Source organism: Callionymus lyra, chromosome 18 (assembly GCF_982586985.1).
Source record: "Callionymus lyra chromosome 18, fCalLyr1.hap1.1, whole genome shotgun sequence".
Classification (NCBI taxonomy): Eukaryota; Metazoa; Chordata; class Actinopteri; order Syngnathiformes; family Callionymidae; genus Callionymus; species Callionymus lyra.
The window spans coordinates 5,507,284-5,522,397 of record NC_141835.1 but is presented as its reverse complement, the minus strand read 5'-3'; the positions used below and the strand labels follow the sequence as shown (position 1 = coordinate 5,522,397).

Genomic DNA, 15,114 nt, shown 5'->3' with positions numbered 1-15,114 from the left:
GTTCGACATATATCGCATTTGTACGAAACGTATCGTAGTTGTTCGACATATATCGCATTTGTAAGAAACGTATCGTAGCTGTTCGACATATATCGCATTTGTAAGACACGTATCGTAGTTGTTCGACATATATCGCATTTGTAAGAAACGTATTGCAGTTGTTTGACATATATCGCATTTGTAGGAAATGTATCGTAGTTGTTCGACATATATCGCATTTGTAAGAAACGTATCGTAGTTGTTCGACATATATCGTAATTGAAAGAAATGTATCGTAGCTGTTCGACATATATCACATTTGTAGGAAACGTATCGTAGTTGTTCGACATATATCGCATTTGTACGAAACGTATTGTAGTTGTTCGACATATATCGCATTTGTAAGAAACGTATCGTAGTTGTTCGACATATATCGCATTTGTAAGAAACGTATCGTAGTTGTTCCACATATATCGCATTTGTAATAAACGTATCGTAGTTGTTCCACATATATCGCATTTGTAAGAAACGTATTGTAGTTGTTCGACATATATCGCATTTGTAAGAAACGTATTGTAGTTGTTCGACATATATCGCATTTGTAAGAAACGTATCGTAGTTGTTCGCCATATATCGCATTTGTACGAAACGTATTGTAGTTGTTTGACATATATCGCATTTGTAAGACACGTATTGTAGTTGTTCGACATATATCGCATTTGTAAGAAACGTATTGTAGTTGTTCGCCATATATCGCATTTGTAAGAAACGTATTGCAGTTGTATGACATATATCACAATTGTAGGAAACGTATCGTACTTGTTCGACATATATCGCATTTGTACGAAACGTATTGTAGTTCTTCGACATATATCGCATTTGTAGGAAACGTATCGTAGTTGTTCGACATATATCGCATTTGTAAGAAACGTATTGTAGTTGTTCGACATATATCGCATTTGTAAGAAACGTATCGTAGTTGTTCGACATATATCGCATTTGTACCAAACGTATCGTAGTTGTTTGACATATATCGCATTTGTAAGAAACGTATCGTAGTTGTTCGACATATATCGCATTTGTAAGACACGTATCGTAGTTGTTCGACATATATCGCATTTGTAAGAAACGTATTGCAGTTGTTTGACATATATCGCATTTGTAGGAAATGTATCGTAGTTGTTCGACATATATCGCATTTGTAAGAAACGTATCGTAGTTGTTCGACATATATCGTAATTGAAAGAAATGTATCGTAGTTGTTCGACATCTATCACATTTGTAGGAAACGTATCGTAGTTGTTCGACATATATCGCATTTGTAAGAAACGTATTGTAGCTGTTCGACATATATCGCATTTGTACGACACGTATCGTAGTTGTTTGACATATATCGCATTTGTAAGAAATGTATCGTAGTTGTTCGACATATATCGCATTTGTAGGAAACGTATCGTAGTTGTTCGACATATATCGCATTTGTAACAAACGTACTGTAGTTGTTGGACATATATCGCATTTGTAAGAAACGTATCGTAGTTGTTCGACATATATCGCATTTGTAGGAAACGTATCGTAGTTGTTCGACATATACCGCATTTGTAAGAAATGTATCATAGTTGTTCGACATATATCGCATTTGTAAGAAACGTATCGTAGTTGTTCGAGATACATTGCATTTGTAAGAAACGTAACGTAGTTGTTCGACATATATCGCATTTGTACTACGTACGTACGAAACTTATCATATCTGTACGAACGGTATCGTATTTGTTAGAAACATATCGTAGTTCTACGAAACAAATGGGATTTGTAAGAAACATAATATATTTGGACAAAATATATCGTAGTTGTACGAAATGTATCAGATGTATCAGAAACCTGTTGTATTTGTAAGAAACATACGGTAGTTGTACGACACTTCGGCCCTCCTCAGTGTACGATTAATAATCCTGCTAAATGTACCACAATTTGATTGTTATGGTTTCTGGTGTTTGCGACAAACGTGTTCATTCTAAGTTTGTGTTACGATATATATTTTCTGAACTCGCACCACAGTTCCTAACGTCACTCGATCCGTTCCATATTTTTCTCTGGACCAACTTTCATTTTGTTCAAGTGTTTCCATAAACTTTCATTTATTCATTCCATTGAATGAAAATCAAGCAGTTCTGCATCTGAGAGTGAAATCCTTCAATCCAGGATCAAAACTCTAGAACGCTTGGCTTCACACACTGAGCTCACTGGCCTGTGTTCTCAGCTCACATGTGAATATTGATATACAGCTCCTTCTCCATCTTCTCAGGATCTGGCAGCGACGTGTGTTTTGAGGAAAAATATTTGCATGCAGTGGCAGCGAATCGTCCAAAGTTGCTATTGATACAGGCAGAGTTTTAAAGGAGCCGGTGGACTCCAACGTTCTTGCTGTGAGAACATGGCAAGAGTCTGTTGGAGTGCAGAGACTCTGCTGACGTGAGCGCCCTGAGAAACACTTGAGCCTCGATGACCTCCGTGACCCCTGTGGAAGCTTCACTTCCTCTTGAGAAAATGAACGACGAGTCGAGACTAGAGTTACCAAAACTACACCCAACGTATCCTCGACAAATGCGAGTTGTATTGTGTTGTACATTTAAAATACATTTCGTCACGTATTTGACCTCCAGATCTAACGAGTGTGAAGGTGGCGGCGGGTCTGGTGAAGTCTTCCTGACACCAACCACGACACCGAGGTGTGGGCGCGACATCTGAGATAAGAACAAGTGCAGGATTCGTTGGTGGAAATCAGCCAAATGGGTTGTGAGTTACGACCTAAAGTTCTGACACAAGGTGCGTCTCCCTCGCATTAACCTCACGGTGGCTACGCGTCAAGTCGAGGCGACGCTGATGTTCGTCCGCCGTCGTAACGCTGACGACGTTAAAAAGCAAATGAATAAATCACGTCCACGAGTCTCTCGGAAACTATTCCAATATCTATTGAAAATAAGAACCTCCATCAACGACTGGAGACCCTTCGTCTTTGTATCTATAGTTTATGCAAAATAGTCATGTTGTTGAAAAAAAGATAAGGTCTACGTCTGAGTAGCATCCACTAGCCATTAGCCGCTAATGCTACATCCGTCCAATCCGCGCCAAACTGAGCTAGAGGGCTTCTTTCTCAGGATAATTAGAAAACGTCCAAAGGTATATCTTAGAATCCCACAGTTGCTGGTCTTATCTTTTGGAATCCGATCATTGAACAAGTTAGCATTGATGCTAATGCTCTGACACCGGCCTACACGCTTGCTAGAGTCCCACTTTATGTCATTAGTTGGATGTGCTTTTCTTTAACCAAAACTATAATTCAATGGATACCTTCGCTCGATACTTGGTTATTATGCTACGAGTAAGTGGAGGTTATTTCGCTGATTCAAACCCGAGCATTCGACTTATTTTCAGTGTATCTCAGTCAGAGATCTCGCCTCTTTATAGTTCTAGTCACATGTCTTTATTTAAAGACGACTACGTGTCCATATTTGGCCGCGGCATACATCAGATTCGACCCAGAAACGAATGCCGCCCTTTATTTGTCAATCTGCACTCACGACGGCCCTCGAGAAAAGTCAACACCCGCGCTCCGCTCCAGACTACGACATCACACAATTGGCACTAAATGATAGACGGCACCAAAGGAGCTGCTGAAAGAAGGGAAAAGGGAGGTAAGATTGTATTAGCGCTCGCCATCCGTGAATGTTTCTTTGTGGTTGAGCGATGAAGCCCAACAGCTGCTCAAGAGATTCCGATAAATACACATGGTCATTTAAACAGGAGAAAAAAAAGTTCCCCTTAACAGGCGTCACATGGACGACTTTCTTCGAGTGTGTGAAACATTTTTAATTCACTTTATCAAAAGAGGCCTTTTCAGTCTCTTCCCTCTTACCTCATTGGTTGAGTTCGAAGTGCTGTTTTCAAATCCTCCACGACCTTGTTCCTCATCTCCATTTCCTCTTCGTCAAAGGCAAATAACGTCTGCATCTGGAACGTCAACGCAGAACAAAGTCGAGTGATTGATGTCGCCAAGACCTTACACAGATCCCCCAGCCGGACTTAACCCTGGTGTAAACGAGAGCATTTCGTCAGTTTGTTTGAATTAGAATTAGCAGTTCCTGAACATCGGAGCTTATTTTGCTGGCTCAGAGTTCAAAAACCAGAAGCCAAACAAATCCCTGCGTGTAAGTGTGTAAAATAAACCCGAAATCCCCTTTTTTTTGCTCCATGGGGGTCGTTTTTAGTCCCTTCACGCTGTTACACCTTTGCTAACATTCAGGATTTTTTTGGTGCGTCTTCTCCGACCTTAACCGTGACAAAAGGTTTCAGAGGTGGGATGATGGTACGTTTGGTATGCTTGAGTCCTTCTGTGAATAACCGTGGAGGTGATAAAGTTTTATTAGTGATGGTAATAGATGTCGATGGATAATGACAGATTTGGTAGAAAACAAACTCAAAAGCTCAAAATCGTTTTTTCAGTATCTGCACTGATCACCACTCTTATGTCTCCTTTACGAATGGACAGTTGTGTCATTTCAAGTTTGTCCTAGGTTATGTATACTTAAGGACTTGGCTGATGACAATTGCTGGGCCAAAAGCCAACCAGATTCATAGTGGGTACTCATGCTAACGGACGTCTGGTGCCGATGCCAGGAACGGATCTGGACCTTGGTCTCAATGTCAGAATAATTTAACACGAGATGCTTGTTGAAGTCGAGGGAATTAAAGGCACCCTCCGTGGTCTGGGTCCTTGAACCTTGAACTCATCAAAGTCAGTATTAACTCCCCACGTTACAGCTTACAATCCATGTCTTGCCTATTGCCTTTCGAACCGGATTCAGGAGCAGGGAATCTTTTGAAATCAATTGAGAACTGATACTGGATTCAAGTCCAATAATGTCTCTTCTCGACGTCTTCAATTGAATGATTTTCCTTATGATTGGAGATGAAATTGTTTCCCCAACACTTTAAGTCAAAATGAGGATTTGACTATTCCCCAGAGGAAAACAACTTCTGGTAGCCATAGCAGTCGGCTAACAGCAGCTAGCTGATGTTTGACTACATGAAAAAACCCAGTGTCTGTTCTTCTTGTCAGTGTTTAATCTAAAAACAGTGCAGTCAAAACATCCATCAGGTTGACTTATCCTCACGTCCAGATGCCTCGGCCACATGGTGCCAAGAAGAAAAGGCCCTGGCTCCTGTTTCTCAGTGCGAATATATTTCTGAGTCAATGGGAAGTTGGACACAACAAGCGAGTGAATGATCTGGTCGTGCTGGGAGCCAGTTCACCGTGTCAGAGAGTCTAGCCAAGCGGCTCCTTCCTACATCTGCTATTTGTAAGCTCAGAACCTGTTGGCCAGCCAGCACACACATATGGAGCCTATTAAACCAGTAGGTGAACCAGCAGAGGGTACTTCCCTCTATCCCTATTACGGTAAGTGCCCCCCAGAGCCGGACCATGTCCTCAAGCAGGTAGTCCAAGTGCTGTTATATAGTGAGGCTCATCAAACCCTTAATTTAGACCATGTGGGTCACTTAGGAACCAAGTCAAACACAATTAGCTGATTTGATTGCTGGCAGATCTATTCAAGGGTCCTGGAAAGGAGGGTCCGTCGGATAGTCAAACCTCAGACCAATGTGGTTGAGGAACTATCAGCTCTATACCCTCGGCAGGATCCTTGAGGGTGCATGAGATTTTGCCCAACCTGTCTACATACAAAGACTCCTATGCAAGGTGCTTTGGGAATATGGGGTATCAAATACCCTCAGAAGGGCTGTCTGTTCTCTGTACGAACTGTGCCAGACCTTGATCCCCATAGCCAGTACTAGGTCAGATTTGTTTCTGCACGGATCTGTGGTGGTAAAAAGAGAGTCACAAATGGTGGGTAGAGACTGAAAGAACGAGACTGTGGCTACAAGTGGTCCAAATTAGTTTTGTCCAAATGGGGGGTGGGCACTACCTTAGAAATTAGGGGCAGAATCAAGGTCATTCAGGAGAGGGAGTTGCTGATTAGGATGTTTCCTGGACTCGCTGGTGTAATGTTCAGAGTATGTCCCACTAGTACACATGGGATGCCCAGGACACACTGGAGAGACAATGCCTTCTAGCTGGCCTGGGAATGCGCCGGGTCCCCAGGGAAGAGCTAGCTGTCCCTTAACCCGACCCCGGATGATTCGGTTAAAAAAAACCTGGCGAACAAGATTGCTACTCTTTTAGAATGTCTACAGTACACATGTAGTTCCAAACCGAACCCGTCAGGAAAATAGTTTAACCAGCAAAAAACAAAAAGTCACTGGGCTTTATTGAATGTAGCCATTAGTGCAGTCATCTAACCTTACTTGACACCAGATGAGATTTACGCTCTGGCAAGAACTGAACTCAGGTTTTCAAACACAAACGTTCAGGTTTTTCCGAACATTTCGATGCGCACACATTTTGGGGTTTAAATATTTGAATTACAAGCTGGACAATTCACCTCATATATTTCGCCTCACGCCACATGAAATGAAACCATCGATACAGGTGTCAACTCACTTCGGGGATTTAAGACCTCAAGCTGGAATTCTCACCACTTAGATTTCTCTTTCTCCATATACATCATCCGACAACCGGCTCTGAACCTTCCCTCAGAATTCCCTGCCCTGGTTACAGTCGAGGGGTTCTACGAGTAAGCGTAGACGCTCGGGGACATTTGAAGTGGTGCGGCGGCCAGCAGACCACCCCGAGACCCGGACACGGTTTCATTCAAACGGTGGGGAAAGCGTTTGTTCTGTCATCTCTCCGGGCACTGATCTTGAAGTGAGCTCATCCAATAACTCAGCTACCGTTGAAGGGCCGTCCCTGCTGGGATGGACCGGGAGCCAAGGCATTAGGTCAGTGACGAGTGGATTACCTTCCAAAACTTTGAAATCGCTCCCTCGTCAAGATCCCGTCTGGAAGGGTCGTGATGGAGAAAAGAGTGATTGATGGCAAATAAAAGAGGCTTTTCAGGTAGCAGAGGAAATGGGTCGGAGTGAGCAGGACTGGATGGAGGTGGAGGTGTGTTACAGCAATTTAGTCTGAGCTCAACGTATTATCACTTGTTTCCCAGACCGATCGGTGGTTTAAGTCATGTTTACAGCATATCATGGTATTGTGTTGTTTAACAAGTTGTGTAGTGTTTGTACACATATATTGTATATTGTATTGTATTGTACACATGTATATAACTATAACTAAGATGTTCAGGTTTTCACATTATTATAGAGACAACAGTGCGTCTATATAATGGGACGATGGAGGAGCATTTCGGTGCTGTTACCATCTGGCTCCGAAAATAAATTGAGGTGGTATAGAATGTTTGTTTGGTCACTTAAACATAGTTTTATTACAGTTGAAAATAGTTTGATTACAGTTGAAAATTGTTTGATTATAGTTGAAAATTGTTTGATTATAGTTGAAAATTGTTTGATTATAGTTGAAAATAGTTTGATTATAATTGAAAATTGTTTGATTATAGTTGAAAATTGTTTGATTATAGTTGAAAATTGTTTGTTTGATTATAGTTGAAAATTGTTTGATTATAGTTGAAAATTGTTTGATTATAGTTGAAAATTGTTTGATTACAGTTGAAAATTGTTTGATTAAAGTTGAAAATTGTTTGATTATAGTTGAAAATTGTTTGATTATAGTAGAAAATTGTTTGATTATAGTTGAAAATTGTTTGATTACAGTTGAAAATTGTTTGATTAAAGTTGAAAATTGTTTGATTAAAGTTGAAAATTGTTTGATTATAGTTGAAAATTGTTTGATTATAGTTGAAAATTGTTTGATTATAGTAGAAAATTGTTTGATTATAGTCGAAAATTGTTTGATTACAGTTGAAAATTGTTTGATTACAGTTGAAAATTGTTTGATTAAAGTTGAAAATTGTTTGATTAAAGTTGAAAATTGTTTGATTATAGTCGAAAATTGTTTGATTATAGTAGAAAATTGTTTGATTATAGTCGAAAATTGTTTGATTTTAGTCGAAAATTGTTTGATTTTAGTCGAAAATTGTTTGATTTTAGTCGAAAATTGTTTGATTTTAGTCGAAAATTGTTTGATTATAATATATGTTGTATACAAGATAAAGTGCATGATTTGATAAAATAACCAACAAAAACAAATATACATCCCATAATGTCGTATCGTGTGGGAACCGCTACAATGGAAACATTGCTCAAAGCAATGTCGTACGATTGGACTGGTATGTTTTTAAGAACTGTAACGTCTTCATCCGAGACGAGAATGTTTCCAGCGGAGACTCAGGGTTTAAAGCAGCTGAGCGTCGTCCCAGAGTGGAGCCGTAAACAAAAACATCTGCAGCAACAGCAACCATCAGCACGTGTGCCAGAAAATGAACAACACGGCAATAAACACATATTAAATACCATTACGTTTTGGCCGCCCGTTTATGATGGTCTGAGTGAATTACAGTCCAGCAGTTCATCTGATGCGTGGCCTGGAAAGACTAGTAAATGTGTTACAGGCTTGGACGCGGTGGAAGCAAAAACAGAACCAGCGTCGAGTCGAACATTCTTCGCTTTTTTTTTTTGCTCAATTTGAAATATTTAGTCTCTGCAGCGTCGCAGGCGAATATTTCACGCTAACATGTCAGGCTTGAGGAGACGTCGTTCGAGAGCTTTTATGATCCCCAAACATTTGCTGGGCGACTCGTCTTCGAGTCTGGGTGAGAGGTCGCCCCGAGTGAAAATTGTTTGATTTTAGTGGAAAATTGTTTGATTATAGTTGAAAATTGTTTGATTATAGTTGAAAATTGTTTGATTTTAGTTGAAAATTGTTTGATTATAGTTGAAAATAGTTGGATTATAGTTGAAAATTGTTTGATTCTAGTTGAAAATTGTTTGATTCTAGTTGAAAATTGTTTGATTATAGTTGAAAATAGTTGGATTATAGTTGAAAATTGTTTGATTATAGTTGAAAATTGTTTGATTATAGTTGAAAATTGTTTGATTCTAGTTGAAAATTGTTTGATTATAGTTGAAAATAGTTGGATTATAGTTGAAAATTGTTTGATTATAGTTGAAAATTGTTTGATTCTAGTTGAAAATTGTTTGATTATAGTTGAAAATTGTTTGATTATAGTTGAAAATAGTTGGATTATAGTTGAAAATTGTTTGATTATAGTTGAAAATTGTTTGATTATAGTTGACAATTGTTTGATTCTAGTTGAAAATTGTTTGATTCTAGTTGAAAATTGTTTGATTATAGTTGAAAATTGTTTGATTACAGTTGAAAATTGTTTGATTCTAGTTGAAAATTGTTTGATTATAGTTGAAAATAGTTTGATTATAGTTGAAAATTGTTTGATTATAGTTGAAAATTGTTTGATTATAGTTGAAAAATTGTTTGATTATAGTTGAAAATTGTTTGATTATAGTTGAAAATTGTTTGATTATAGTTGAAAAATTGTTTGATTATAGTTGAAAATTGTTTGATTATAGTTGAAAATTGTTTAATTATAGTTGAAAATTGTTTGATTTTAGTTGAAAATAGTTTGATTATAGTTGAAAATTGTTTGATTATAGTTGAAAATAGTTTGATTATATTTAAAAATTGTTGGATTATAGTTGAAAATTGTTTAATTATAGTTGAAAATTGTTTGATTATAGTTGAAAATTGTTTGATTATAGTTGAAAATTGTTGGATTATAGTTGAAAATTGTTTAATTATAGTTGAAAATTGTTTGATTATAGTTGAAAATTGTTTGATTATAGTTAAAAATTGTTGGATTATAGTTGAAAATTGTTTAATTATAGTTGAAAATTGTTTGATTATAGTTGAAAATTGTTTGATTATAGTTGAAAATTGTTTGATTATAGTTGAAAATTGTTTGATTATAGTTAAAAATTGTTTGATTATAGTTGAAAATTGTTTAATTATAGTTGAAAATTGTTTGATTATAGTTGAAAATTGTTTGATTAGAGTTGAAAATTGTTTGATTATAGTTGAAAATTGTTTGATTCTAGTTGAAAATTGTTTGATTAAAGTTGAAAATTGTTTGATTATAGTTAAAAATAGTTTGATATTAGTTTGTTTTAGTTGAAAATTGTTTAGTAAACTTGACTGAAACAATATATATATGGTTTTTATTTCAATAAATTGTGTATAAAATAATCCGAGTCACACTTAGTCTGGTTCTGGTCGAGGTTTCTGCCTGTTAAAGGAAGTTGATTTGCTGGGATAATTAATTTAATGGTAAATAATGTATTTTTCATGTAAACAATTCTAAAATATTCACTCTTCATCATCACGGCCGCAGATTAAATATAGTGTACAGTTTGTAACTTGCACTGCTTGCACCTTGTGTCAAAAAGTAAAAATATAAACAGCACAAAGCAGTTCTTCAAAGCTTAAATATATGTATTTCACGCTCATATTTGAGAAAGAGAGACTTGATTCAAGAGCTCCCGCCATTTCTACCCGTGAATGGAAGTGTTTTGTTGTTTCTATCATCACCGAGCGGGTCGGCGTTCCAAAAATAGACTCGTCTCGTGGTTTTTGCATCCGAGGCTTAATGAATTATCTTACGCCGGCTCTCATCAGGTCCCACCATCTCTCTTCGGTCTCAATGGCCTGTTTGTCATCCCAGTGTGTGTGTGTGTGTGTGTGTGTGTGTGTGAAGGAATGTGGTCTCGCAAACATACAGCAGGACCGTCGGGATGAAGACCATAAAGAAGAAGAAGAAGAAGAAGCTCCGACACTCGTAGCTGGCGAGAGACAAAAACCAAGCGGAGTCGACTTACGGCAGCCATGGAGTTGATGCGGTCGATGTAGTAGTCGGGCCAGCTGGTGGCCAGCTTGTTGGGGTCCTCTTGCTCCTGAAACACAAACACACCGTCATCCATCCAGCTCCCACATGTTGGCGCTCCAAAACCAGCCATTTGTCAGAAGGATCTAGTTTCCCTTCCGTCGTCTGGACCATCAGACCGAAGAGCTCCCACCATCATACGACATATTCCGAGGGTAGATTTTCATCTTTGGCTGCTCGCTGCTCGACTGCTCTGGTCTGTCGCTACTTCTTAGCCTGGAGATCCTGGAATTGGACTTGATGAGTCCAAGTTTCCACATTAACCTTCATCTGAGGACACTTGGAATCACATAGAATTCCGTTTAATGACCATAAATGTGACTAATCTAGTCAATCATGCTTTTGTTGGGAATTGATACAAGGAGTGACAAACCCTCGGCACCACGGACTGGTTTGGTGTCGGCGTTAAAGTCACGTATATATATATATATATATATATATATATATATATATATATATATCACCTTTAGATATAGAGATTTAAAATGAATCGTATAGAGTTTGTATTTCACTCATTTCTACTTGTTTACAGGTTCATTTTTGGAGTAAACTTGACTGAAACGAGCGTCTTGATAAAGAGTATATATATATATATATATATATATATATATATACACAATATATATACTGTATATATATATATATATACTACATACTATACACATAAGATATGATTCACAAGCCAAACATAAACATATATTGTGTATATATATATATATATATATATATATATATAAATATATATATATATATATATATATATAATATATGTTTATGTTTGGCTTGTGAATCATATCTTATGTGTTACCATAGTTCTTAAATGGTTTTTATTTCAATAAATTGTGTATAAAATAATACCATCTGGCTCCGAAAATAAATTGAGGTTTGTTTTGGTCAAATAAAAAAATAACAGTTGAAAATTGTTTGATTTTGGTTGAAAATTGTTTGATTTTAGTTGAAAATTGTTTGATTTTGGTTGAAAATTGTTTGATTTTAGTGGAAAATTGTTTGATTATAGTTGAAAATTGTTTGATTATAGTTTGATTTTAGTTGAAAATTGTTTGATTATAGTTTGATTTTAGTGGAAAATTGTTTGATTATAGTTTGATTTTAGTGGAAAATTGTTTGATTATAGTTAAAAAATTGTTTGATATTAGTTTGTTTTAATTGAAAATTGTTTAGTAAACTTCACTGAAACAATATATATATGGTTTTTATTTCAATAAATTGTGTATAAAATAATCTGAGTCACACTTAGTCTGGTTCTGGTCGAGGTTTCTGCCTGGTAAAGGAAGTTGATTTGCTGGGATAATTAATTTAATGGTAAATAATGTAATTTTCATGTCAAAAATTCTAAAATATTTGCTCTTCATCATCACGACCGCAGATTAAATATAGTGTACAGTTTGTAACTTTCACTGCTTGCACCTTGTGTCAAAAAGTAAAAATATAAACAGCACAAACATTTCTTTAAAGCTTAAATATATGTATTTCACGCTTATATTTAAGAAAGGAACACTTGATTCAAGAGCTCCCGCCATTTCTACCCGTGAATGGAAGTGTTTTGTTGTTTCTATCATCACTCTGGTTGGATTCCACCGTCATAAAAACAAATCAAACTCTCGTTGACATTCTTCAAACTTCTTCCACTGGCGTGTTCTCCAGCTTTAATGAATGGAGCAGTTGTGAGCTCCATCGAAAAATTGGGTCACAACATCTCGCCGTGTTTATAAAAGACGGGAAGAGGAATAATTGCCCGGAGGAACAAAGATCGCTCCAGAAACACTTTTCAAACGTCTGACATCAATTTGTCTCGGCCAATCGGAGGAAGCGAGAGCCCGGGAGGACCCGGGTCTGAGCTCCTTCTGCACAGCTGGTCCTGCTTAGCTCAGGCTTAGAGCTTTTCTGGTGGCATGTTGTTCTTGAGATCCTGCGCACGTCACAGTGCGATGGAAAACTCGTATAGTTTTCCATCTTCAGATAGTTTTGGAAGATAAAGGGTTTTATTGATACACGTTAAAGGACAGTCGTGAATGCATGGAGATCATTATTCTGCTTTAGATAACGTTATAGTTGTGAGGATTGGAAGTTAGACTTTACGTCTTCAAGCTGAAGAACTAGAAGCTCCAGTTCAACCTTTCGTGTCTGTAGACTGCAGTGATAAATAGATGAAGATTCATTTACATGAAAGTCATAAACTAGTTTGAAAGGGTTACGTTATAAGTTCATAGATTTTAGTGGTGATCATGATCCAAACATGTAGTTAACGTTCTTCTTCTCCAAGACGCAGTAAGTTCCTCATCATGACCATGTTTTACACTCGTTACTTTATAAAGTTGCTCTGAAATCTTGGCGAACGAGAGGTTACGAGAGTCCATTATGACGTAATAATGGCTTCACTCCTCCTCCAGCTGTAATCACGCCTGCTTTGTTTATACAACGAGTCCCTTGGAGGAGGAGACTTACAGGATTGATGACGCGAGGTGACAAACCTCCATGCTTGACCAATCACAGCAGAGTGGGTGTGGTTATGGTGATAAAGAGATAAATAGTTTTCAGTGGGCGGGGCTTAAGAACATTTGTGAATATTTCATTGAAAATATAGTTTTGTACAAACAGACACACACTGATGATACAATAGAGTCACACATCACAACAACACACACACTGATGATACAATAGAGTCACACATCACAACAACACACACGCACAGATGATACAATAGAGTCACACATCACAACAACACACACACAGATGATACAATAGAGTCACACATCACAACACACACACAGATGATACAATAGAGTCACACATCACAACAACACACACTGATGATACAATAGAGTCACACATCACAACAACACACACACTGATGATACAATAGAGTCACACATCACAACAACACACACACAGATGATACAATAGAGTCACACATCACAACAACACACACACACACTGATGATACAATAGAGTCACACATCACAACAACACACACACTGATGATACAATAGAGTCACACATCACAACAACACACACACAGATGATACAATAGAGTCACACATCACAACAACACACACTGATGATACAATAGAGTCACACATCACAACAACACACACACTGATGATACAATAGAGTCACACATCACAACAACACACACACACACACACACATACACACTTTAGTTGCCTTTAAAGCGTTCAGCTGCAGCACATGCATGAAACAAGCAAACAAACGTGCTGTGGTAAGAGTTTCCTTAAAAACTACAAAATGTATTAAAGTATATTTAAAGCCTTAAACTCCGTCTTAACCACCTGCTGGTGAAGCGGTAACTCCGGTGCAAGTTGTATTTCCCACTTAGTTCAATCAAAAGATTACATGAGAAATGAGGTCCTTGGCAGAGGTATGCGATATCTCAATGCTTTCCTGTTTTTTACTTTTCCCTAATTTTTATGACTTTGCAGCCGACAGACAGAAAAGGCTTAAAACAATAGATCTCACTGTACTCGTGCTATTTTCCTCTACACATGACAACAGGGGACGCCGTCGCCAGACCGATCCTGGAGCTGAGATCCACGGCTTCACTGGCTTCGGCCACAAACACGCCTCGACAAACACGTCTGGTCCAACGCAACGTTTATTCTGGCACTTTTACAAGCGTCGGAGAAGCGCTATAATTTCCCTGTTTGGGAACAAATGAAAAATGATTACAGCGTCAGCGGCTCGCGATAGAATCTCAGAAATGTGACGTGATGACAGGTTCGCCGATCTTTCAGGTCAAACCGACTTCATCGCAGTGGATGTCGGTATTAAAATCTCGTGATAAGACGCCAGACGATCCAGTCGCACGAGTTGATTTTTTTTTTGTTCAGGCTGAAAAGACTGTAGTTGCTCGTGACAGTTTTGGGTCAAACTTTGGTTCCGACGCGGCAATTACACGTACATTCCTGGCGTCTATCGACATCAGATAGGATTTACAATTGAGATCGGATCAGGTGTGTCTGCGCTGTGGTTCGCAAACGTCTGTTTGAAGGAAGTATTACCGACGTTCGGAGCCAAATACCTGAACAACATCTCGCTGCCAAGCTGTTGCGTTTAAAGGGTCGTCTGTTGCACACGGAGATGGAATTTCACCGTTGGTCGTACGACGAGTCGAATTCTTTTACCTTACCTTACCTTACCTTATTCTGACACGACATGATAATGAAACATTAGCTACGACTTTGATGTTCAAATGCAAGACAAGCGTCTTAGAAATAAA

At 38.0% G+C, this 15,114-nt stretch overlaps 1 protein-coding gene across 3 annotated transcripts in view; it reads right to left on the bottom strand.

Moving 5' to 3' along the window:
- Nucleotides 1–15,114, bottom strand: part of daam2 (dishevelled associated activator of morphogenesis 2) — a 112,307-nt gene that overhangs the window by 34,213 nt on the left and 62,980 nt on the right. For all 3 annotated transcript variants that reach the window (XM_087780200.1, XM_087780198.1, XM_087780199.1), the window contains exons 4-5: nt 10,792–10,866; nt 3,896–3,990 (exon numbers count right to left, since the gene is read on the bottom strand). In XM_087780200.1, the coding sequence (XP_087636326.1) occupies nt 3,896–3,990; nt 10,792–10,866 (170 nt within the window). The remainder of the gene's footprint in view (nt 1–3,895; nt 3,991–10,791; nt 10,867–15,114) is intronic.